This window comes from Rhinoraja longicauda, chromosome 2 (genome assembly GCF_053455715.1).
Source record: "Rhinoraja longicauda isolate Sanriku21f chromosome 2, sRhiLon1.1, whole genome shotgun sequence".
Taxonomy (NCBI): domain Eukaryota; kingdom Metazoa; phylum Chordata; class Chondrichthyes; order Rajiformes; family Arhynchobatidae; genus Rhinoraja; species Rhinoraja longicauda.
Window position 1 is genome coordinate 112663976 of NC_135954.1, and position 25545 is coordinate 112689520.

At 45.4% G+C, this 25545-nt stretch overlaps 1 protein-coding gene across 2 annotated transcripts in view; it reads right to left on the minus strand.

The window, feature by feature from the left end:
* Positions 1-25264, minus strand: part of recql4 (RecQ helicase-like 4) — a 70389-nt gene extending 45125 nt beyond the window's left edge. The window contains exons 1-11 of one of the 2 annotated variants that reach the window (XM_078426087.1): positions 25200-25264; positions 23149-23293; positions 22393-22426; positions 19409-19539; positions 17968-18114; positions 14690-15888; positions 12504-12606; positions 8179-8302; positions 5873-6004; positions 1538-1678; positions 47-139 (exon numbers count right to left, since the gene is read on the minus strand). In XM_078426087.1, coding sequence (XP_078282213.1) covers positions 47-139; positions 1538-1678; positions 5873-6004; positions 8179-8302; positions 12504-12606; positions 14690-15888; positions 17968-18114; positions 19409-19539; positions 22393-22426; positions 23149-23232 — 2188 coding nt within the window. In that variant the 5' untranslated portion in view covers positions 23233-23293; positions 25200-25264. Of the gene's footprint in view, positions 1-46; positions 140-1537; positions 1679-5872; positions 6005-8178; positions 8303-12503; positions 12607-14689; positions 15889-17967; positions 18115-19408; positions 19540-22392; positions 22427-23148; positions 23294-24474; positions 24836-25199 lie in introns of those variants that run through there. The other variant, XM_078426095.1, reaches the window with a different exon arrangement.
* Positions 25265-25545: the final 281 nt, after the last annotated feature.

Genomic DNA, 25545 nt, shown 5'->3' on the forward strand with positions numbered 1-25545 from the left:
ACTGAAACGGGAATGCACAGAAGGAAAAATTCCTTTACTCACATACCCGATAAAATTCTCATCACAGTCAATTCCTGTCCTGGTCTGAAAGACTGGTAGCCGAGCTCTAAAAGGGCCTCCTGCACTTCTGGTGGCGTGGCTGACAGAGAGAGAGAGAAACATTATTAAACCAAACAGAACACAAATCTCTCATGGACACAAGAGACTGCAAATTCTGGAATCTTGAGCAAACCTTGAAAAGGATGTAAATAAGTCCTTTAGTTCACCAAGTCTGTGCCAGCTAACAAACGCCCATTTTTACGAATTCTACACAAATCCCATTTTTGAAAAAAATCTCTTCACATTCCCACTAACTCCTCCCAGATTCTACCACTTATTAACCCACATGGGATGGTTTACAGTGGCCAATTAACCGATCAAAGTACATAATGGGTTGTGGGAAGAAACCAGAGAAAATAGCCACAGACCTATCTAGCGCAGAAAAAGACCCTTCGGCCCAATTTGTTCATATTGACCAATTGCCTAACTGAACTAGTCCCAGTTGCTTGCACCTGGCCCATATCTCACCAAACGTTTTCCACCTATATATCTGTCCAAGTGTTCTCTAAATGTCCCAACTGTTTGTGTCTCCACCACTTCCTTTGGCAACTCATTCCATGTACGTACCACACACTGTCCCTTTTAAATCTTTCCCCTTTCACCCTGGGGAAGACTGGCTATTCACCTCATGATTTTACAAACCTCTAAAGGGCCATTCTTAGTTACGTGTGTGTCCTCACATGGTCACACATGTGACCAGTCATATTTGACCTCTGACTCTAAACAAACATTGTCAGCGTAACATATACAAAATTTCACTTGATAAACTTCGACATATATGTCATATATACAGCGCAAAACAATATACTTGTAATGCTTTCAGAATAAGAAGAGAAGTATTCCACAATTTTTCACATTTTTGGTCACACACGCGACTAAGAATGGCCCTAAAAGGTCTCTATAAATCGGTCCTCTTATCAGCTAGAGTGCGGTCCTGACCTCCCATCTACCTCATTGGAGGCTTTGAACTATCTTAAATCGGACTACAATATTACTTCTTTGCACTAAAGGTTGTACCCTTTATCTGTGCACAGTGGACGGCTTGATTGTATTGGTGTGGAGTATTTTCTTTGACTGGATGGCACGCAAACAAATGTGCACCTTGGTACACATGACTATAATAAACCAAACTAAGTCTAATGTTGTTTTGAAGGTGGGAGGGGAGGATTCCTGCACTCAGAACCTGTAACAAGCATCTTCATTGTATGATATTGCAATATCTTCAATCCACTCCAGAGTGAAGGACAAGGATAACAGCATAACAACTCCATCTAATAATGTTGCCATGCTTTAAACCACTAGCAACCATTACACAAATAAAATAGTCAGTCGGGCAATGCCAAAATGTCAAACACCAACTAACTGTATGATACACAGAGTTGCGATTTTCTACATTTGTACAAGCTTCGCAGGTAAAGAACTCAATTAGCTGACGTACCGACAACCTTCCCATCATCTCCAAGGCTGTATAGAGGTTCCACGGCTGGTGGAGCTACTGGCTGCTCAAACGTGGGACGAATGGAGTTTGGCACCACCTCAGCTGCAGGCCTCAGTTCGGGCTCCTCTGGAATCGAGATACCTGCAATGGAGGTGTGTTACCCGTGTTAGAACATTGACAGTACAGCACAGGAACAGGCCCTTCGGCCCACAATGTTTGTGGCGTTAACCTCCTCCGCATGCACATGAACCATATTCCGCCATTCCCTGCATATCCATGTGCCTATCTAACAGTCTGTAAAACGCCACTATCGTATCTGCTTCAACCACCATCCATGGCAGTGTGTTCCAGGCGACCACTATTCTCTGTGTAAAAACGCTCCCCGCACATCTCCTTTAACCTTTGCCCCTCATCTTAAAGCTATGCCATCCAGTTTTTGACAGTTCTATATGGGGCGTCCAAGGAACTGCACATGCTGGTTTACAAATAAAAGACAAAGTGCTGGAATAACTTATCGGGTCAGGCAGCATCACTGGAGAACATGGAAAGGTGACATTTCAGGTCAGTACCCTTCTTTAGTCTGAAAAAGGGTCTCAACCCAAAACCTCACCTATTCATGTTCTCCAGAGATGCTGCCTGCCCTGCTGAGTTACTCTAGCACTCTGTGAAACATCACCTATCCATGTTCTCCAGAGATGCTGCCTGACCCACTGAGTTACTCCAGCACTCTGTGAAACGTCACCTATCCATGTTCTCCAGCGATGCTGCCTGACCCGCTGTTACTCCAGCACTCTGTGAAACGTCACCTATCCATGTTCTCCAGAGATGCTACCTGTCCCGCTGAGTTACTCCAGCACTCTGTGAAACATCACCTATCCATGTTCTCCAGAGATGCTGCCTGACCCACTGAGTTACTCCAGCACTCTGTGAAACGTCACCTATCCATGTTCTCCAGAGATGCTGCCTGACCCGCTGAGTTACTCCAACACTCTATTTGTTTCTAACACATTTCTACCCCAGGAAAAGGTTCTGACTATAGAACAAAATGCTGGAGTTCTTTCCTACACAAAAGGTTCTGATGGTCTATCCCTCCTACGCCTCTCATAATTTTACCCACTTCTATTAGAAATTATACTTCTATTGTTAGCTTAATAACAAAGATTCTACTCTATATATAAACACAAATGCTGGAAGCGCTCAGCAGGTCTCTTAGCACCTGAAGAAAAAAAGTTAACATTTCATGTCTCATGAGTGTTTTCAACATCTTCAAATTTTTCTTCTGTTAGTTTAAGTGACTAAATACTGGTCATGATTTCACCTGACCTAAATTGAATTATATTATATAAAAACAGAGCAGTCAACTTTAACTGGTTCAGTCTGTCAGGTAGTAAACTTCAAAATTTCCATTCTTCCAGAGATACCGCATGGAAAAAGGCCCTTTGGCCCACCGAGTTCACACCAACCCGTTCACACCAGTTCTACCCACTTTTTTTATCCATTAGGGCAATTTATGAGGCCAATTAATCTAGAAGCCCGCACGTCTTTGGGATGTAGGAGGAAACCGAAGCACAAAGAGGAAACCGAAGCACAAAGAGGAAACCCCCACGGTCACATGGAGAACATGTAAACTCTACACAGACCGCACCCGAGGTCAGGATCAAACCTGGGTCTCAGGCACAGTGAAACATAGAAAATAGGTGCAGGAATAGGCCATTCGGCCCTTCATGCCAGCACCGCCATTCAATATGATCATGGCTGATCATCCAAAATCAGTACCCCGTTCCTGCTTGCTTCCCATATCCCTTGATTCCGTTAGCCCTAGAAGCTAAATCTAACGCTCTCTTGAAAACATCCAGTAAATTGGCCTCCACTGCCTTCTGTGGCAGAGAATTCCACAGAATCACAACTCTCTGGGTGAAAAAGTTTTTCCTCATCTCAGTCCCAAATGGTCTATTCCTTATTCTTAAACTGTGACCCCCTGGTTCTGGACTCCTCCAACATCGGGAACATTTTTCCTGCATCTAGCCACTCCAATCCCTTAAGAATTTTATGTTTCTATAAGATCCCCTCTCATTCTTCTAAATTCCAGTCGATCCATTCTTTCATCATACGTCAGTCCCGCCATCCCGGGAATTAACCCGATGACCTACCCTGCACTCCCTCAATAGCAAGAATGTCCTTCCTCAAATTAGGGGATCAAAACTGCACACAATACTCCAGGTGTGATCTCACCCGGGCCCTGTACAACTACAGTAGGACCTCCTTGCTCATATACTCAAATCCTCTCGCGATGAAGGCCAACATGCCATTTGCTTTCTTCACTGCCTGTTGCACCTGCATGCTTACTTTCAGTGAGTGATGTACAAGAACACCCAGGTCCCATTGCACCTCCCCTTTTCCTAATCTGATACCATTCAGAGGTTAAACTGTAAAGTCTGAAGAAAGGTCTCGACCCGAAACATCACTCATTCCTTCTCTCCAGAGATGCTGCCTGTCCCACTGAGTTACTCCAGCTTTTTGTGTCATCCGCAAACTTGGAGACGTTACATTTAATTCCTTCGTCTAAATCGTTAATATATATTGTAAATAACTGGGGTCCCGGCAGGCCCCACTAGTCACTGCCAGCCATTCTGAAAAGGACCCGTTAATTCCTACTCTTCCTGTCTGCCAACCAGTTCTCTATCCATGTCAATACCCTACCCCCAAAACCATGTGCTCTAATTTTGCACATTAATCTCTTGTGTGGGACCTAGTCAAAGGCTTTTTGAAAGTCCAGATACACCACATCCATTGGCTCTCCCTTATCCATTCTACTTGTTACATCCTCAAAAAATTCCAGAATATTAGTCAAGCATGATTTCCCCTTCATAAATCAATGCTGACTTTGACCGATCCTGTCACTGCCTTCCAAATGCGCTGCTATAACATCTTTGATAATCGACTCAAGCATCTTCCCCACTACCAATGTAAGGCTAACTGGTCTATAATTCCCTGTTTTCTCTCTCTATCCTTTCTTATAAAGTGGGATTACATTAGCTACCCTCCAGTCCACCGGAACTGATCCAGTCTATAGACCATTAGAAAATCCACGATTTCTAGGGCCACCTCCTTGAGTACTCTGGGATGCAGACCACCAGGCCCTGGGGATTTATCTGCCTTCAGTCCCAACAGTTTATCTCACACCAGTTCCTGACTAATGTTGATTCCCTTCAGTTCCTCCGTCCCACTAGATCCTTGGTCCCCCAGTATTATTGGGAGATTGTTTGCATCTTCCATAGTGAAAACAGAACCAAAGTACTTGTTTAACTGGTCAGCCATTTCCTACTTGTTTAATCGAAGCAGCAGCTCTAACAGCTGTGCCACTGTGCTGCCCTAAATGCTTTTGACAAGTCCCAGACTGTATACTTTGAAGCAAAACGACGAAAATGACCAGGAGTAATTGCTGGGAAATTGTTAGGTTTTCAGACTGTCCCTATAAAAAGCTCAATCACTAAACTCCTGTGGATTCACCAAGGTCACCTGTCCTCTCTCTAACGCGGCACCGTGGCGCAAAGGTAGAGTTGCTGCCATACAGTGAATGCAGCGCCAGAGACCCGGGTTCCATCCCGACTACGGGCGCTGTCTGTATGGAGTTTGTACGTTCTACCCGTGACCTGCGCGAGTTTTCTCCGAGATCTTCGGTTTCCTCCCACACTCCAAAGACGTGCAGGTTTGTAGGTTAATTGGCTTGGTAAATGTAAAAAATTGTTCCTAGTGGGCATAGGATAGTGTTAGTGTGCGGGGATCGCTGGTCGGCACGGAACCGGTGGGCCAAAGGGCCTGTTTCCGCGCTGTATCTTTAAACTAAACTGCAACCTCTCTTGAAACCCTTTCTTGATTTAAATAGAAATATCAACCATTTTACAGCTTAACCCCGCAGTACAGCATAGGTTCAGTAAATGATGAAGACACAAGGAACTGCAGATGCTGGAATCTTGAGCAAAACACAAAGTTCCAGAGGAACGCAGCAGGTCAGACAGAGGGAATGGACAGACGACTCTTTGGGTCGGGAGGCTTCTTCAGGGTCTGACCCCAAATGACGTTTGCCCATTCCTTCCACAGATGCTGCCTGACCCACTGAGTTCCTCCAGCACTTTATGAGCAATTATGATGTGCCTTTGTTAATAGTGAATTAGCTCAACATCTCTTTCCATTCAATGCACATATATAACAGCGTCTCACAAAACCTTAATCTCCTTTTCTCCATGCTTTCTTACTCAGTGTGATTTTTAACAATTGTGTTTTACTGATTAAAAAGGACCCTGTTGGTCAGTAGTCCCTATTGTTCATTCCTACCACTGTTAGTGCTGCACATGGATGTCAAACGAGCCACGTCCTCCAGGGTTGGCAGTGGAGAGCTCTCATCATCCATTACCTCAGAAGTCTCCACCTTCTCCTCGGATGCTGGTTTAAACCCGCTGTTACGCCCTGAGGGAAAGAGTGATGATCAGATGAGAATGGTCAGCCATGATCACATTGAATGGCGGTGCTGGCTCGAAGGGCCAAATGGCCTACTCCTGCACCTATTGTCTATTGAAACTATGCACAAATTAATATTAAACTCAGAAATCTTATTAAGAAATAAAAATGTCTAACTGAGGAATGCATCTAACTACCGAAAACAAAAATGCCTCTTGGCAACCACCGATAGACGAAATAAGACAAACACCAAGTTACAGAAACAACCAGTACATTTATTAACAAGTGATTCTGGGACAGTAACTCTGGATGACATTTTAAAGGCTGTGACTTCAGAATAAAATGACGCATCTTTAGAATAGAGATGAGGAAATTATTTAGCCAGAGGGTGGTGAATCTCTGAAATTCACAGCTGTAGTGGCCAAGACATTAGGTATTTTTAAAGTGGATTGACAAGTTCTTGATTAATAAGGTCATCAATAGTTACAGGGAGAAGGCAGGAGAATGATTGAATGGCGCAGTAGACTGAATGGGCTGAATGGCCCTAATTCTGTTCCTAGGTCATGCTAAACTAGCAGAAATCTAAATGTAGAAACAAAGAACTGCAGATGCTGGTTTATACCAGTCTGAAGTATGATGAAAGATCCTGTCCCGAAATGCCAACTATCATTTTCCTCCAGAGATGCTGCCTGACCCACTGAGTTACTCAGCACTTTGTGTCTATCTTTATCAAAAATCTAAGTTGGGCTGTGGAAGAGATGCAGGGAGATGGGGGATAAAAATCTCAATGAGACAACTATCAGTTATCACTTCATTCCCAGGGAGAGCCTGTAGCAGGAAGGAAGGAATCAGATCCGATTTCACAAATAAAATATGATGACATTACCAGGCTTTGTCATTATCGACCAGAATAAGCCTCTGCAGGAGCACAGTTGGAGTTCCAAAACGGGCTCACAGTTTATCCTAAAATCGGTGGTATTGAGGAGAGTGACGAAGGTTATTTAGGACAGACTAAAGAACAGTCCGGACCCAAAACGCTGCCTATCCACATCCTCCAGATTTGCTGCCTGACCCACGAAATTATTCCAGCACTTTTCAAGGTTATTTAAGACGACAACTAAATCTTGATCAACTAGGCCAATGGGCCAAGGAACGGCAGATGAATTAAATGTGAGGTGTTGCATTTTGGCAAGACAAACCAGGGCAGGGCTTACACAATAAATGGTAGGACCCTGGGGAGTGTTATAAAACAGAGAGAGACAGGGGTACAGGCAAATACTTCCATGAAAGTGATGATACAAGATGGTGGGGAGGCATTTGTTAAGCTTTCTTTCATTAATCAAAGTAATGAGTGGAGTATATTAATGGAACTGCAAATGCTGGTTTACAAAATGCTGCTTCGGTCTGAAAAAGAGTCCCAACCCAAAATGTCACGATCCATATTCTCCAGAGGTGCTACCTGAACTACTGAGTTACTCCAGCACTCTGTGTCCTTTTTTGTCCAGTTCAACCTCTTGGTTTTTTTTTTGCTGAGTACAGGAGATGGGACTTCACATTACAGACATACAAGACATTTGTAAGGCTTCATCAGGAGTACTGTGCATACTTTTGGTTGCCCTGTTATAGGAAGGACGCCATTAAACTCAAAAGATGCAAAAAATCTTTATGAGGATGTTACCGAATTTTGGGAAGGTTTGAGTTACAAGGAGAGGATGTATCTTTTTTTCCCTGGAGCATAGGAGGCTGAGTGGATCTAACAGAGGCATATAAAATCATGAAGAGCATAGTTAAAGAGAATAACCACAGTATTTTGTCCCAGGAAAGGATCTAAAGGACAATTTTACCACACAAGCATATCTGGAATGAGCTGCCTGAGGAAATAGTAGAGGCAGGTACAATGACCACATTTATGACACTTGGGCAGGTACATGGAAGGGGGAGGGTTTGGGGAATATAGAGGCAGGCAAGTTGACCAGCTTGGTTAGGAAAGTTGGTCGGTACTGACAAGTTGGGCAAATGGCCTGTTTCAGTGCTTTATGACTACAATTCTATAGCATCCTCTGCCATTCCATCGATCAGTCAGACTGTGGATGGTGGTCTTTACACAACCATTTACACATCAGGCTCTTAGCACTCAACGTAAAGCCCTAATTCAGAAACATTTAATCAGTGTGTGCACCTACCGTGAGCCTTGCAGTCCTTTGCCCAATGTCCTGCCGCTCCACAGCGAAAACAAGTGTCTCCATTCCGACTAAATCGTCCACCACCAAAACGTTCCCCTTTCATCTGAAATTTCTGCTTCCAGGCCTTTGTTAATTCAGATCATGCAAAAGAAATGTTAGTGCGTGAATTACAGATGCTCCCTGGCTTACGATGGTTCGACTTTGCGATGGTGCAAATGGCAGCGACCCGGCCACTTGATCGCACGTATTCAATGCATTTCGACTTACAATACTTTCAGTTTCAGATGGGTTTCTCGGAACGGAACCCCATTGGAAGCTGAGGAGCACCTGTAATGTGGAACTTTAAACTTTAGAGATACAGCGTGCAGAAAGGCCTCCTGCTAACTGAGTCCGCGCCGACCAGCAATCGCCCCATACACACGTACAGACACTCGGGACAATTTTACAACAAAGCCAATTAACCTACAAACCTGTACGTCTTTGGAGGGTGGAAAGAAACTGGAACACCCATAGAAAACCCACACTGTCACAGGAAGAAGGTACAAACTCAATACAGACAGCACGCGAAGTTACGATCGAACCCGGGTCTCTGAGTTATAGAGCAATACAGTGTGGAAACAAGCCCTTCAGCCCACCTGTCCGCATTTGGCCCATATCCCTCAAAACCTGTCCTATCCATGTACCTATCTAACTGTTTCTTAAATGTTGGGATAGTGCCTGCCTCAACTACTTCCTCTGGCAGCTGGTTCCATACACCCACCACCCTTTGTGTGAAAAAGGTATCCCATTCCTATTAATTTTTTTCCCCTTCACCTTAAATCCGTGTCCTCGATTCCCCTACTCTGGACAAAAGACACTGTGCATCTTTAGGTATGTGAAGAGGAAAAAAATAGTTAAGACAAATGTGGGTCCCTTGAAGACAGAAACTGGTGAGTTTATTATGGAGAACAAGGAAATGGCAGACGAGTTGTTCAGGTACTTTGGTTCTGTCTTCACTAAGGAAGACACAAACAATCTCCCAGATGTACGAGGAAACAGAGGACCTAAGGTGAGAAGGAACTTTTTCACCCAGAAAGTTGTGAATTTGTGGAATTCTCTGCCACAGAGGGCTGTGGAGGCCAAATCACTGGATGGATTTAAGAGAGTATTAGATAGAGCTCTAGTGGAATCAAAGGATATGGGGAGAAGGCAGGCACGGGTTATTGATTGTGGACGATCAGCCGTGATCACAATGAATGGCGGTGCTGGCTCGAAGGGACGAATGGCCTCCTCCTGCACCTATTTTCTATGTTTCTATCACATTGAATGACGGTGCTGGCTCAGAAGGGCTGAATGGCCTAATCCTGCATCCTGTCTATTCATCTATGTATCTACCCGATCTATTCCTCTCATGATTTTGTACACCTCTATAAGATCACCTCATCCTCCTGCGCTCCAAGGAATTAGGCTCCAAGTGTTCTAGCCTACTCAACCTCTCCCTATAGCTCAGACCCTCTAGTTCTGGAAACATCCTCGTAAATCTTCTCTGTGCTCTTTTCAGCTTGTCAACACCTTTCCCATAACATGGAGCCCAGAACTGAACACAATACTCTAAATGTGGCTTCATCAACTTCTTATACAACTGCAACATGACCTCACAACTTCTATACTCAATACTCTGACTGATGAAGGCCAATGTGCCAAAAGCCTTTTTGACCACCCTATCTACCTGCGACTCCACCTTCAAGGAACCATGCACCTGCACTCCTAGATCCCTCTGCTCTGCAACACTCCCCAGAGCCCTACCATTCACTGTGTAGGTCCTGCCCATATTAGACTTCCCAAAATGCAACTCCTCACATTTCTATGTATTAAATTCCATCAACCATTCCTCAGCCCACCTGGCCAATCGTTTAAGATCCTGCTGCAATTTTTCACAACCATCTTCACTATCTGCAAAACCACCCACTTTTGTATCATCAGCAAACTTACTAATCTTGCGATGATGTTCTCATCCAAATCATTGATGTAGATGACAAACAGTTATGGTCCCAGCATGGAACTCTGAGGCACACCATTAGTCACAGACCTCCAGTCCGAGAAACAACCTTCCGCCATCACCCTCTGCTTCCTTCCATGAAGCCAATTTTTTATCCATTCAGCTATCTCTCCTCAGATCCCATGCAATCTAACCTTTCAGAGCAACCTACCATGCTGAACCTTGTCAAATGCTTTGCTGAAATCCATATATACATCTACAGCTCTGCCCTCATCGACCTTTATGGTCATGTTTTCAAAAATCTCAGATTTGTGTGGCATGACCTCCCACGTACAAAACCATGCTGACTATCCTTAATCAGCCCTAGTCTGTCTAAATGCTGTTATATCCTATCCCTCAGAATACCCTCTGGTAACTTTCCAACTGCAGATGTTAAGCTCACTAGCCTATAGTTCCCAGCATTTTCCCTGCAGCCCTTCTTGACTAGAGGCACAACACTTGCCACCCTCCAGTCTTCCGGCACCTCTCCTGTATTTAAAGACGACTCGTAAATTTCAACCAGGGGTCCCACAATTTCCTTTCTAGTTTCCCACAATGTCCCTGGATATATCTGATCAGGCCCTTGAGATTTGTCTACCTTCATACACGGTAGTACCTTAAGCACCTCTTCAACCATAACACTGACTGCTCTCAAGACACTTCCATTGACTGCCCCAAGTTCCTCCGTCCTCCTGTCTTTCTCCTTGGTAAATACAGAGGAGAAATATTCATTCAGGATCTTGCCCATCTCCTGTGGCTCCACACAGAGTTGACCGCTTTGATTCCTGAGGGGTCCAACTCTCTCTCTAGTTACGCGTTTCCCCCTTATGTATTTATAAAATCTCTTGGGATTGTCCTTAGTGCTTTCTCCTCACCCCTTTTTGCCCTTCTGATTTCCTTTTTTACCTTGCTCCTTAGTTCCTGAAACTCCTTCAGGGATACACTTGATCCCAGCTGACAATACCTGTCCCATGCGTCCTTTTTATTCTTGACCAATGCCTCAATTTCCCTCGTCAGCCAAGCTTCCTTACGTTTGCCTGCTTTGCCCTCCACCCTAACAGGGACGTGCATACCCTGAGCTCCTGTCAGCACACTTTTAAAAACATCCCACTTGGCTGATGTTCCTTTCCCCATCACACAATCTGCTCCAGTCAACTTGAGCAAGATTTTCTCTCATACCCTTACCCATTACCTTTCTCTCATACCCTTACTCATTAGCCTTACCCCCAATTTAGCTTTTTAACACACTGGCCCTCTCTGGGGGGCAACTCTACTGTTGCACCACTGTGCCCGCCCTTCCTGAAGAAATTTTCTGATGGAGACTTAGAATATCAATGAGTGGTTGATGGTTGGCATGGACTCAGTGGACTGAAGGAACTGTTTCCCCGCTGTCAACAAAGCAAAACTTTTCATTTAAAGCTGTTCATTTATGTCATCGATCAACAGTTAACTCCCATCTAGAATTGAAACATCTCAATACAGGTTCTCCCCAGATTTCACCACGGTTCCGTTTCCAAGAGATGTTCAGAACCAGAACATTTAAAAGTCGAAGATGATCAGAGTTCTCACCCGGCAAAAGGTGCTGCAGCCCCACAAGCAGCCAACAAATTCACCCCATCCATCCTGCTGGGATGTCTCCAAACACTCGCCCATTTGTACACACTGTACACAAGTTAGGCATTCATCAGCTGGGAAAAACTGGTAATGTATTTGAATAAATCTCACACATTGAGAATTATACGTAACCCAAACAATTCATCAGTCGGAAATGCGGTGTCCTGGTAAAAGAATATCGCCGCAAACTGACAGCGGATGCCTGTAGCCGGCAATCCATCCCGCCAGTCTCCCATACACATTATCATATATATGGGTTGTACATTAGTCAGGCGTCGGGGGGGGGGGGGTTCTTGGACTCATCTTCACACTAGGGGCAATGCACAGTGGTTAATAAAGCTACCAACCCACATGCCTTTGGAATGTGGGAGGGAACCAGAGCACTGGGAGAAAACCCACACAAGTCACAGGGACAGCTACAAATGTCAGGAATGAACCAGTGTCTCTAACGCCGTGAGGCAGAGGCTCCTACTATTTCACTCTTCCGCTGTCTTTTAACATATCCGACAGCTCTACAAACCAAACAGAAACATTACAGCTGCAAACCAGAAAGTCAGAACAAAAATTTTCATTTCTGAACGATATCATTTCCAATTTAAGAAACTACCCCAAAAGAGAGATGTTGCCACTTCTAGGTTAATCGCCAGAAAAAAGATCATGACTACATTTTAATTGAAACATTGAAAGACGGTACCTGTTTGCGAAGAAATCCTCCCCTTAACACACCACCCCTAACGTGCGATTTCTTCTTTAGGTTGATCCTCACAAAGTTTCCATCCTTTTTGGAAGGTGCGGACCTGAAATTAAAAAAACATCCCCCCCCACACTGTTATGATCATTATAACTATTAAGGGATCAATACCGAGACTGACTGTTGCAGTAACGTTATTGAACTGAATGCAATGCCAGATCAGAATTCAGTCTCATGAAAACATTCAAGCCAGACATTTGAAGTTAAAGCTAAAACCCTGACAACACTTCTCCACGATGAAGCTCATGTGACTGGACAATTAGGATTGAAAAACAGGATTTAAAAAGCCACATTGTGCTGGATGACATGGGGGAGGCCCTGGACATCAACTGGCTCATCAGGTACACACTGCACAGATCTGTGAAAGCACAGTTTGTAGTTTAGATTTATCTTTGCCACATGTTGGTGTTTATTATGACTCTTGGCAAATTAATTTCCCTCCTGGGATAAATAAAGTTCTATCATATCGTATCGAGTCGTGTGCCCAGATACAGTGAAATGCTTCCAGTCAAATCATATCATACATGAGTACAGCCGAGTCATACACAAGTACAAACGGTATTGCAAAGAGAAAAACACCAGAGTACAGAATGTAGTGTCACAGTTACAGAGAAAACATGCAAAGTTCTCAATGAGGTAGGCTGGAAGATCAGGACTACACCTTAGTTTATGGGAGGACCGTTCAGTAGTCTGATAACAGTTTGACTTATATAAAGACAAAGCTAAAAGATCATACAAGGGTCACAGAATGTTCAACCCATCCATTCCATGCTATCTTTTACTACAAGTCAACTTTTAGTACAGTCTTCCATACATTCAAGTAATTTATTGATACCTACTACAATCCGCAACAGAAAATTCAACATTTTTCAATCACCCTCTGAAGATAGATTTTTGTAACCTATCTTAAACATTTAATGATTACTGGAACAGGCCCTTCGGCCCACAATGCCGGTGGCAAACAGGATGCCAAGATGAATTCATCTTCTCTGCCTGCACATGATCCATATCCCTCCATTCCTTGCATATCCATGTGCCTATCTAAAAGCATGTTAAATGCCACTATTGTATCTGTCCCCACCACCATCAGTGGATTCCAGGCACCCACCATTCTCTGCAAGGAAACATGCCCCGTACATCTCGAAGGTATCACAAAATGCTGGAGTAACTCAGCAGGTCAGGCAGCATCTAGGAGAGAGGGAATGGGTGACGTTTCGGGTTGAGACGCTTCTTCAGACTGATGGTGCCCCATACATCATAGATACATAGACAATAGGTGCAGGAGGAGGCCATTCGGCCCTTCGAGCCAGCACCGCCATTCAATGTGATCATGACTGATCATCCACAATCAGTACCCCGTTCCTGCCGTCTCCCCATATCCCTTAATTCCGCTAGCCCTAAGAGCTCTATCTAACTCTCTTTTGAATGCATCCAGTGAATCGGCCTCCACTGCCTTCTGAGGCAGAGAATTCCACAGATTCATGACTTTCCGTGTGAAAAAGTTTTTCCTCATCTCAGTTCTAAATGGCCTACCCCTTATTCTTAAACTATGACCCCCTGGTTCTGGACTCCCCCAACATCGAGAACATGTTTCCTTGTCCAAGGAAACTAGGACAAGCTTGGACATCTAGCTTGTCCAATCCCTTAATAATTTTGTATGTGTCTATCTCCTTCAAACTTTGCACCTCTCACCTTCAAGCTGTACCCTGTGGTCTTTGACATCTCCACCCTTGGATAAAGGTTCTGACTGTCTATTCTATGTACAGTATGTCTCTCCTAATTTTATAAATCTCCATTGACAGCAAAACAAGTTGCAATATCTTAAAAAGACACAAAAAGCTGGAGCAATTCAGCGGGTCAGGCAGCATCTCTGGAGAAAAGGAATAGGTGACGTTTTGGGTCGAGAACCTTCTTCAGACTGAGAGTCAGGGGGGAAAGGGAAACGAGAGATATAGATGGTGATGTAGAGATGTATAGAACAAACATCTTAATACTGGCTAAATAAACAAGGTGATAAAACAATACGGTTTGGTTTTATTCTTTTGGTTAACGTTAAAACAAAAAAACCAGAGCAAATAGACGTCCGGCCTCCTGGCACCTTATTTTGAAGCCACAATGTCTACACATACCTGGTTGCTGCGCACCTTCCAGATTCTGATCCGTAGCTCCACTCCTCCACATCTCCATACAGATTCTCTTGCGGAATTGCAGAGTTTGGTTTATTCTTGTTGTCGTCCTCAATGTGAGAGCTTTCAGTTGCCTTAACTTTGGAACCAGCTTTGCTCGATTGCCCCCTCTCTTTCTCCGGTGCTGAGTCAGCGTCTGAAAGCTTGGTTGTCCTTCGACGCTTCTTGGTCTTACCTTCACAGGCTCCAGAACTCTGCTCCACATCTGTCCTCCGTCGCTTTTTGCTCCGAGTTTTCACAATGCCCGATTCCTCCTTACAGCCAGTCTTTAACTCGGTGCCCGAGTTAGGTTTCACAATCTCGTACGTCTGTGGGGAAAGGTCTTGGAGGCACGAAGCCCTCTGCGTCGCGGCCACTGAATCGTGGTTTAATTGGCCCTCCATGGGGTTTGGGGTCTTTACTTTGGTGGACTTCATTTGACAAGTCGGAGCATCTGTTAAATAGCCATTCTCTGACATTGCAGGCTTTCCAAGACCAGTTAGACAGGGAGCAGAGTCACAGGCGGCGATCAAAGGGACAATGCCTAATAATGTTGGGGCACAACCAGCTACTGCCGAGGAACAGCTCACCGGACACGGATTACTATCGACTGGTGCAGGAACATCACTTTGGTGCCTTCCACCAGCCGACTGAGTCCTGTTATTGGCTTCTGGTTTGTCGTTGGCTTCAGGTGTGGAGTCATTTGAAGGCAGCGAGTTGCTTTTGGCTGATGGCCTCCCATGATCCAGGTCGGGGTCACGTTCTCCATTTGTCACACCGGCTCGCGACGAACAGCAGCCTGAAATGGGCAAGCCGACTTCCAGCTGGGTCCTCCCTTGGCACCTGTCCAACCAGCCAATGTCCAGCGAGGATATTCTTCTCGATACGCTCTGCTGCAATAGTTGTTGTTTATTTGCAGGTTGGGGAGACTGTGCCTGTGTGAGGAGGATTTTTGAAGGAGTAATGCCCTTCAAGATGGGGTGCAATAGCTCCAACTGCTCAGGCCCATCAGGGGGCTTGTTGGGTGTAGTCTGCAGTCTCTGAAATGTTTGGCTGGTGGCAGGTTCTGCTCCAACAGCCAGGTTAGTTTCATTGGCCTTAACCTCCTTGGACATCCGTGGTCTTCTTGGAGTTATTGACTTACGCAGGGAGACTGGCCTCTCCTTTTAAAAGAAAACATATATTTTAAAGTGCAAATCTGTGAAACAGCACCATTGATTGATTTTTTGTTAGGGAACTGTTACATATTATTAAGTTGTGAAAGACGTTTTTACCAAAGGTGTCATTGGTGGTGATCATTCTTACGAAAGCAAAATAACACAATTTTCCATCAATTCATACAATGCACAAGAACAACCGTCAAATGTCCCAATGGTTTATTTTCATTCATAACATGCAAGCCACAATCTCGTGCCCCAGGTCTACAAGGTACTTGGAGGACAGACACCACATGTTGTCTCTATCAGTCTGAAGACGTTCATAAGTTCATAAGTGATAGGAGCAGAATTAAGGCATTTGGCCGATCAAGTGTACTCCGCCATTCAATCATGGTTGATCTATCTTTCCCTCTCAACCCCATTCTCCTGCCTTCTCCCCATAACCCTTGACACCTGTACTAATCAAGAATCTGTTCATCTCCAGCATAAAAATATAAATTGACGGCCTCCACAGCCTTCTGTGGCAATGAATTCCAGATTCATTACCCTCTGACTAAAGACCTTCCTTCTCATCTTTCAACAGGTACAACCTTTTATTCTGAGGCTATGTGCTCTGGTTCTAGTCTTTCCACTAGTGGAAGCATCTTCCCATTTACTCTATCCAGCCCTTTCACTATTCGGTAAGTTTAATGAGATCCCCCCCTTATCCTCCTAAACTCCAGCGAGTACAGGCCCAATGCCTACAAACAGCCATCATATGTTAGCCCAATCATTCTTGGGATCTCAACATGAGAAGGGTCCCAACACGAAACATTGCCTGGCCATTCCCTCCACAGCTGCTGCCTGACCCGCTGAGTTACTCGAGCACTTTGTGTTTTGTTTTAAGATTCCAGCACCTGCAGTTCCATGTGTCTCCACCACACAGACTGCTTGGATTCACAACAGCAGTGAACAGAAGACTGCATAGGTTTAGGTTTATTATTGTCACGTGTACCAAGGAACACGTGACAATAATAAACCACGCGTATCATAGAGAAAAGCTTTCGATGTGCAAACTTGCTAAACAAATCAGGTAATACTATACATAAATACAATCAAGCCAATGTCAAGTATAAGCTGCGGCTTGCCCGCAGTCCGTTGCCTTTTGTGTTTTTTGTTGTTTTTGTCTTAATTGTAGTTTAAATATGTAGTGTTTGCGGTTGTGTGTTTTGTGGGGGGTGGGAACTGTAACATTGTCTCTCCCGAACGGAGACGCGACCTTTGTTTTCTGTGTGGTGCCTCCGTTCCCGCTGCGGCCTACCATCGGCCATGCACCTAGAGCTGGCGGCCTCCGGCTGGGACCACCTGAGCTCTGGTTCGCAGAGCCCGCGGCCCGGACTCACCACCTAGGGCGCTGGCTGCCTTCGGAGGCTGCGGGAGCAGCTGCGACTCGTCTCCGGAGGCTTCGGCGCGGGCCGCCTGGACGTCAGAAGCCCGCAGGCCTCTGGGTGGGGCCGACATCGGGAGCTCCGGCAGCGGCAGCGTCTTCGCCCGCCCCGAATCGCGGGGCTTGGGTCAGCCCACCGCGGACCTTTCACCGTCCGGCACGGCCTGAAATAGGCCGCGGGATTTTCTCCGCCCGGCGGGGGCTTCAATGTCGGGAGCCCCGACGTGGCAACTTCAGCAGCCTAACCGCGGGAGAAGACGGCAGGGGAAGAGAAAGACATTCTGGCCTTCCATCACAGTGAGGAGGTGACTGGAGAAGACTCACTGTGATGGATGTTTCTTTTGTTTCGTGTTGGTTTATGATTGTATGTGTTATTGCATTTTTATTGATTATTCTTATTGGTCTTATTGTTGAACTGCGGGTAATTTTTCATTTCACTGCACATTTATGTGTATGTGACAAATAAATTGACTATTGACTATTGAATAGGTAGGGGGAGGAAAAGATGCAGAATATAGTTCTCAGCATTGTAACGCAAGGATAAAGTTGGCCAGGTTTGCATATGGCTGCTGTAAACTCTATTGGAATAGGATAAAGCAAGGAAACTAGCACCCCTGAAATCACACCTCCGATAGAAGTCAACAAAATAAAACCCTTACTTTTCCCGATGTTCCAATTTTCTCTTTCAATTTCATTCCATAATACTGGGCCGATGCAATGATGGTTCTATGTTCCTGCAACGTCAGCTCCTGAACAGGTCCGTTCTGACGATTTAGATGTAACCCCCAAACATCAGGTTTGCAAGTCTAAAAATTTAAATAAGTTGATCACCATGGCACTGAGTCATAAAGACACACAGCAAAAAAACAACTTAGTGGGACAGGATACATCTCTGGAGGACATGGATAGGTTTGGGCTGGGATCGAGACTGAAGAAGGGTTCTAATGCAAAACATTACTTATCCATGTTTACCAGAAGTGCGGAAAATAGACACAAAAAGCTGGAGTAACTTAACAGGACAGGCAGCATCTCTGGAAAGAAGGAACGGGTGACATTTCGGGTCGAGACCCTTCTTCAGACTGGTTAGGGATACGAGAGATGAGAGATATAGATGGTGATGTGCAGAGATAAAGAACAATGAATGAAAGAAATGTAAAAAAGTAACGATGATAAAGGAAACAGGCCATTGTAAGCTGTTTATAGGGTGAAAATGAGAAGCTAGTTCAACTTGGGTGGGGGAGGGATAGAGAGAGATGCCTGGGCTACCTGAAGTGAGAGAAATCAATATTCATACTACTGGGCTGTAAACTGCCCAAGCGAAATACTTATGAGATGTTGTTCCTCCAATTTGTGTTTAGCCTCATTCTGACAATGGAGGAGACCGAGGACAGAAAGGTCTGTGTAGGAATGGGAAGAAGAATTAAAGTGTCCAGCAATCGGGAGATCAGGTAGGTTCACGTGGGCTGAGCGAAGGTGTTCACAAAACGATCGCCCAGTCGGCGTTTGGTCTCGCCGATGTTATTAAGAGTCCACATCTTGAACAACGAATACAGTAGATGAGGTTGGAGGAGGTGCAAGTGAACTTCTGCCTAACCTGAAAGGACACCGGGGTCCCTGGACAGAGTCGAGGGAGGAGGTATAGCGACAAGTGTTGCATCTTCTGTGGTTGCAGGGGAAGGTACCTGGGGAGGAGATGGTTTGGGTAGGAAGGGATGAGTTAACCAGGGAGTTGCAGAGGGAAGTACCAGAGAGTACCAGAGTTACTAGAGGTGCTGCCTGACCCGCTGAATTCCTCCTCCACTCTGTGTTCGATTCAGGTATTTACCTAGATACTTCTTAAATATAGGAGAAATAGGTTTCTCCTTTCTTCCTTTTGGGGAAAATGGCACAAAAAGCAACCATTCAATCGATGTAGGCACCATGTAGATCAATCTGTTTAATCAGTCTTTATTTTACCCGCAGCCTTGCATGTTGTTCTTGCTTGTGCTCATCCAAATCCCACTTGAAAGTCATGAGAAACTCAGTTTTCACCAGTGAGTGGAACACTAATCTGGAAATGTTACAGGAGACGAGATATATGACTGAGAAAAACAGTTTTACCTTTTCCTTCTCCTCGGTTTGGTTACTGCCCTGCGAAGGCCCATTCACAGTTTCCACATGCGGACTTAGATCACTTTCTGCAGCAAGGCTTTCTCTAGTTTTCTTTATAGCTCTGTACTCCTTGTATAGTTCTGTAAATTCAGGAAGCACAGGTTATCTCTACAGTTTGCAGAGGCCTCATTTTATCACAGAAATAATTTATAACAAGTTAAACTAAAATTGAGTTCACCTCCAGATAAAATATTCCAATTGGAAATCCTTCACTCTCAGAGTTCTAAGTGTTATATACATTAATGACTTAGACGAAGGGATTAAAAGTACCATTAGCAAATTTGCAGATGATACTAAGCTGGGGGGTAGTGTGAATTGTGAGGAAGATGCAATAAGGCTGCAGGGTGACTTGGACAGGTTGTGTGAGTTGGCGGATACATGGCAGATGCAGTTTAATGTAGATAAGTGTGAGGTTATTCACTTTGGAAGTAAGAATAGAAAGGCAGATTATTATCTGAATGGTGTCAAGTTAGGAGGAGGGGGAGTTCAACGAGATCTGGGTGTCCTAGTGCATCAGTCAATGAAAGGAAGCATGCAGGTACAGCAGGCAGTGAAGAAAGCCAATGGAATGTTGGCCTTCATAACAAGAGGAGTTGAGTATAGGAGCAAAGAGGTCCTTCTACAGTTGTACCGGGCCCTGGTGAGACCGCACCTGGAGTACTGTGTGCAGTTTTGGTCTCCAAATTTGAGGAAGGATATTCTTGCTATGGAGGGCGTGCAGCGTAGGTTCACTAGGTTAATTCCCGGAATGGCGGGACTGTCGTATGTTGAAAGGCTGGAGCGATTGGGCTTGTATACACTGGAATTTAGAAGGATGAGGGGGGATCTTATTGAAACATAAGATAATTAGGGGATTGGACACATTAGAGGCAGGAAACATGTTCCCAATGTTGGGGGAGTCCAGAACAAGGGGCCACAGTTTAAGAATAAGGGGTAGGCCATTTAGAACGGAGATGAGGAAGAACTTTTTCAGTCAGAGAGTGGTGGTGTGGAATTCTCTGCCTCAGAAGGCAGTGGAGGCCAGTTCGTTGGATGCTTTCAAGAGAGAGCTGGATAGAGCTCTTAAGGATAGCGGAGTGAGGGGGTATGGGGAGAAGGCAGGAACGGGGTACTGATTGAGAGTGATCAGCCATGATCGCATTGAATGGCGGTGCTGGCTCGAAGGGCTGAATGGCCTACTCCTGCACCTATTGTCTATTGTCTATTGTTACATAACTTTTCAATCCTTCTGGTGTAAAAAGCTGTTTACCCCAACCCTGAATATGCTTAATGCCTTTGCAGAGCTTTTTGTACAGTCCACAAGGGTGACCCGTTAACGCTCTGTATCTCTTCCGCTCTAGTCCCTCTACCCTTGGCCTCCTAGCTTCTTCCAAACATTATCTAAAGTAATCTTTGGGAGCAGCACCTCATCTTTCATCTCGGGCTGTTGCAGAGAATTCCAAAGATTCAGAAGAAATTCATCTTGATATCAAATCATAAGAAGCCTTCATATAGAGTCGTAGAGTGATACAGTGTGGAAACAGGCCCATCAGCCCAACATGCCCACACCGGCCAACTTGTCCCAGCTGCAGTAGTTCCACCTGCCTGCGTTTGGTCCATATCCCTCCAAACTTGTCCTAGCTATGTACCCGTCTAACTGTTTCTTAAACATGGGATAGTCCCAGCCTCAACTACCTCCTCTGGCAGCTTGTTCCAAACATCCACCACCCTTTGGGTGAAAAGGTTACCCCTCAGATTCCTATTAAATATTTTCCCCTTCACCTTGAACCTATGTCCTCCGGTCCTCGATTCCCCTAGTCTGGGCAAGAGATTCTGTACACCTACCTGATTTATTCCTCTCATGGTCTGAAATACCTCTATAAGTTCACCCCTCATCCTCCTGTGCTCCAAGGAATTAGGCTCCAATTGTTCTAGCTTACTCAACCTCTCCCTATAGCTCAGACCCTCTAGTTCTGGCAAAATCCTCGTAAATCTTCTCTGAACACTTTCAAGCTTGACAATATCTTTCCTATAACATGGTGCCCAGAACTACAACTGCAACATGACGTCCCAACTTCTATACTCAATACTCTGACTGATGAAGGCCAATGTACCAAAAGCCTTTTTGACCACCCTATTTACCTGCGACTCCACCTTCAAGGAACCATGCACCTGCACTCCGAGATCTCTCTGCTCTACAACACTCCCCAGAGGTCTACCATTCATTGTGTAGATCCAGCCCTTGTAAGATGTCCCAAAATGTAACACCTCATATTTCTCTGTATTAAATTCCATCAACCATTCCTCAGCCCACCTGGCCAATCGATCAAGATCCTGCTGCAATCTTTCACAATCATCGTCACTATCTGCAAAACCACCCACTTTTGTATCATCAGCAAACTTGCTAATCTTGCCCCGTATGTTCGCATCCAAATCATTGATGTAGATGACAAACAGTAACGGCCCCAGTACCGAACCCTGAGGCACACCACTAGTCACAAGCCTCCAGTCCCAGATGCAACCTTCCACCATCACCCTCTGCTTCCTTCCATGAAACCAATTTGCTATCCTGTCAACTATCTCTCCTTGGTTCCTGACAGACTAACATAGTGTCTCTGACAGCGTTATTCCTCCCTCTCTCTGGAAAAATAATTGCCCGGGGCATTTGGAGACCTGCATACACAAGCTTGTAAACAAAGCAACGCATTAATAAGGAGACTTGCTTTCAGTGATCAATTAATGATGGAACGAGAGAGAAATAACAAAGTGACAGAGAAACAGAAATCAGAAGACGACTTGCTTCTTAATGTTTACTCTGGATCTTTGCTGCCTGCATTCCTCTCTGTTCCACACATTATATAATTTTTTTGTTAAAAGAAGATTCGCTTCACAAAACCCAATTAAAATAAAACGCAAATAAAGGGTAAATACTTTGTCTTTCGCTCATTACTTACGTTGTGTCTCCTCCGAAGCAACGGCCACATCCACCTGAATAAGGGAAAAGATGGGGAGGTAAGTTCTCTGAGAAGGCAAGCATGTGTCGAAGCATCCTCTTCACATGTGCAACACAAAATAGAAATATTGGTATTAGTTTATCATTATCACGTGGATACATTGAAAAACTTTAAAAAAGCCACAGCCAGACATAAAAACAGCTTTTTTTCCGTGAGTAGTAGCTCTACTCAATAACCAAAAGTCTGCAGTCTCTTTTTGCTCTGGTTTATTTCACTCACATGTTTAAACCGTTTTGTTGTATTCTTAATGTTTTATGCTTTATTCTTAATTGTTTACTGCATGTTCGTGTTGTTACTTGCGAGCGGTGCACCAAGGCACATTCCTCGTATGTGTACATACTTGGCCAATAAACTTATTAATTTATTCATTCAAACTTTGATTTGCCTGCTATGCATGACTACTGCAGGTAGAGCCAAAGATGAAATATACAGTGCAAAATATAGTGTTCGAGCTCGATAGAATGTGCAGACATTAAAAAAAAAAGTGCATGGGCTGCAATAAGATGATTGGGAATTCATCCTTTGCATCCAAGAGGACCGCTCAGTAGTCGGATTACAGCGGGGATGAAGCTGTTTCTGAATCTGGTGGTGTGTGCTTTCAAGCTTTTATGTCTTCTGCTCGATGAGGGAACCTCCAGCTCGATGAGAAGAAATCGTGGTGGGTTTTTGAGAGTTGAGTTATTGCTCAGCGTCTACCTTATTTGGCTTGCGCTTGTGTTCCTCAAGGAACGAAGTCTCCCACTTCTTCAGCAGACGTTTTAACACATCGTATCGATCCATCTCCTGGCAATCACCTGCTCAGGTTTCTCTCCCGCACGACATGCTTTTCTGTAAGTTTAGACTGGGGAAATTGAAACATTTTCAGGCGATTATAAAAGCCATTTTCTACTTTTAATAAACATTACCCTTCAGGTGCCCCGTAATGAATAGAAAAAAAAACTGCAGATGCTGGTTAAAATCGAAGGTAGACACAAAATGCTGGAGTAATTCAGCGGGTCAGGCAGCATCTCTGGAGCGAAGGAATGGGTGATGTTTCGGGTCGAAACCCTTCAGAAGAAGGGTCTCCTTCTTCCCACCTCTCTTCCTTGTACTTTGTGTCCTCCTGCAATTCAATGGCCGATGATAGTATGGCAACATTTCTCCTGGGACCTGCTACTGCCACTTAAACTATGGACATTTCACTCCTCTTCTCTCCTTCTCTGACACCCTTTTGTCTCCTTTTCACCTCCAGCCTGTCACTTACTTCAAGAGAGACACAAAATGCTGGAGTAACTCAGCAGGACAGGCATCTATCTCCGGAGAGAAGAAATGGGTGACCTTTCGGGTCGAGACCCTTCTTCAGACTGAGAGTCAGGGCAGAGGGAGGCACAGAGATAAGGAAGCGTCAGGTGTGAAAACGAGACATCAAAGGGGACAGGGCTCAAGTAAAATGTAGAATAGGAATAAGATCAAGGTACATGTAGAAACCATGTATTAATAGATTCTTGATTAGTACGGGTGTCAGGGGTTATGGGGAGAAGGCAGGAGAATGGGATTAGGTGGGAAAGTTTAGAAGGGCGGCACTGTGACGCAGCGGTAGAGTTTCTGCCTTATAGCTTATGCAGCGCCGGAGATCCGGGTTCAATCCCGACTAGGGGTGCTGTCACGTTTTCCCCGTGACCTGCGTGGGTTTTCTCTGAGATCTTTGGTTTCCTCCCACACTCCAAAGATGTACAGGTTTGTATGTAAATTGGCCTAGTAAATGTGAAAAATTGTCCCTAGTGGGTGTAGGATAGCGTTAAAGTGCGGGGATCGCTGGTTGGCGCAGACCCGGTGGGCCGAAAGGGCCTGTTTCCGCGCTGGTATCTCTGAATGAAAAATAAATAAATAAAGCTAGATCAGCCATGATTGAATGGCAGAGCATACTTGATGGGCCGAATGGCCTGATTCTACTCCTATTCCTTATGACTACATACTTATTCCACCCATCTGTCAGTCCCCCCCCCCCCACCTCCTCTCCTGTATCCACCCATCACTCCCCACCTTTCTCCCCCATCAGTCTGAAGAAGGGTCCCGGGCCCGAAACGTCACTGGTCCGGTCCATTCTTCTTCACAGATGCTGCCCGACCCTGGCACTTTATTGCCACGTGTGACCAGATGCAGCGAAATGTTGAAAGAATGGGTCGACTGGGCTTTACACTGGAATTTACAAGTATAAGAGGGGATCTTATTGAAACATACACGATTATTAAGGGGTTGGACACGCTAGAGGCAGGAAACATGTTCCCAATGTTGGGGGAGTCCAGAACCAGGGGCCACAGTTTAAGAATAAAGGTTAGTACGGAGACGAGGAAAACCTTTTTCAGTCAGAGAGTTGTAAATCTGTGGAATTCTCTGCCTCAGAAGGCAGTGGAGGCCAATTCTCTGAATGCATTCAAGAGAGAGCTAGATAGAGCTCTTAAGGATAGCGGAGTCAGGGGGTACGGGGAGAAGGCAGGAACGGGTTACTGATTGAGAATGATCAGCCATGATCACATTGAATGGCGGTGCTGGCTCGAAGGGCCGAATGGCCTCCTCCTGCACCTATTGTCTATTGACCCGCTGAGTAACTCGGCCGTGTTTATGTTTCTCCCCCCCCCCCCGGGCAAGGAATGCAACGGTGGTGAGGAGGAGGAGGGGAGGAGGGGGAGTAGATGGACGGTTGATTTGCCCCCCCTTTTTGGTGCCGACATTTTGCCTCTGACAGTCGCCGCTCGAGCGACACTCACCCGCCGCCGCTCGAGCGTCCCGCCACCCGCGGCACGTGACCCGGCCAGAAGCGGGGCAGAGAGGAGTGGTGTGCGGGACCGGAAGCGGGGCAGCGGGGAGTGGTGCGGGGAGGGAGCGGTGCGGGGCGGAAATGGGGCAGAGGGGAGTGGCGGGGGGCGGAAGCGGGACAGCGGGGAGAGGTAGGGGGGCGGAAGCGGGGCAGAGCGGTGTGGGAGACCGGAAGCGGGGCAGCGGGGAGTGGTGCGGGGCGGAAGCGGGGCAGAGGGGAGTGGTGCGGGGCGGAAGTGAGAGCAACCCCGGAAGTGCGAGTCATCCCACGCTGGTGGACACAAAATGACTGGAGTA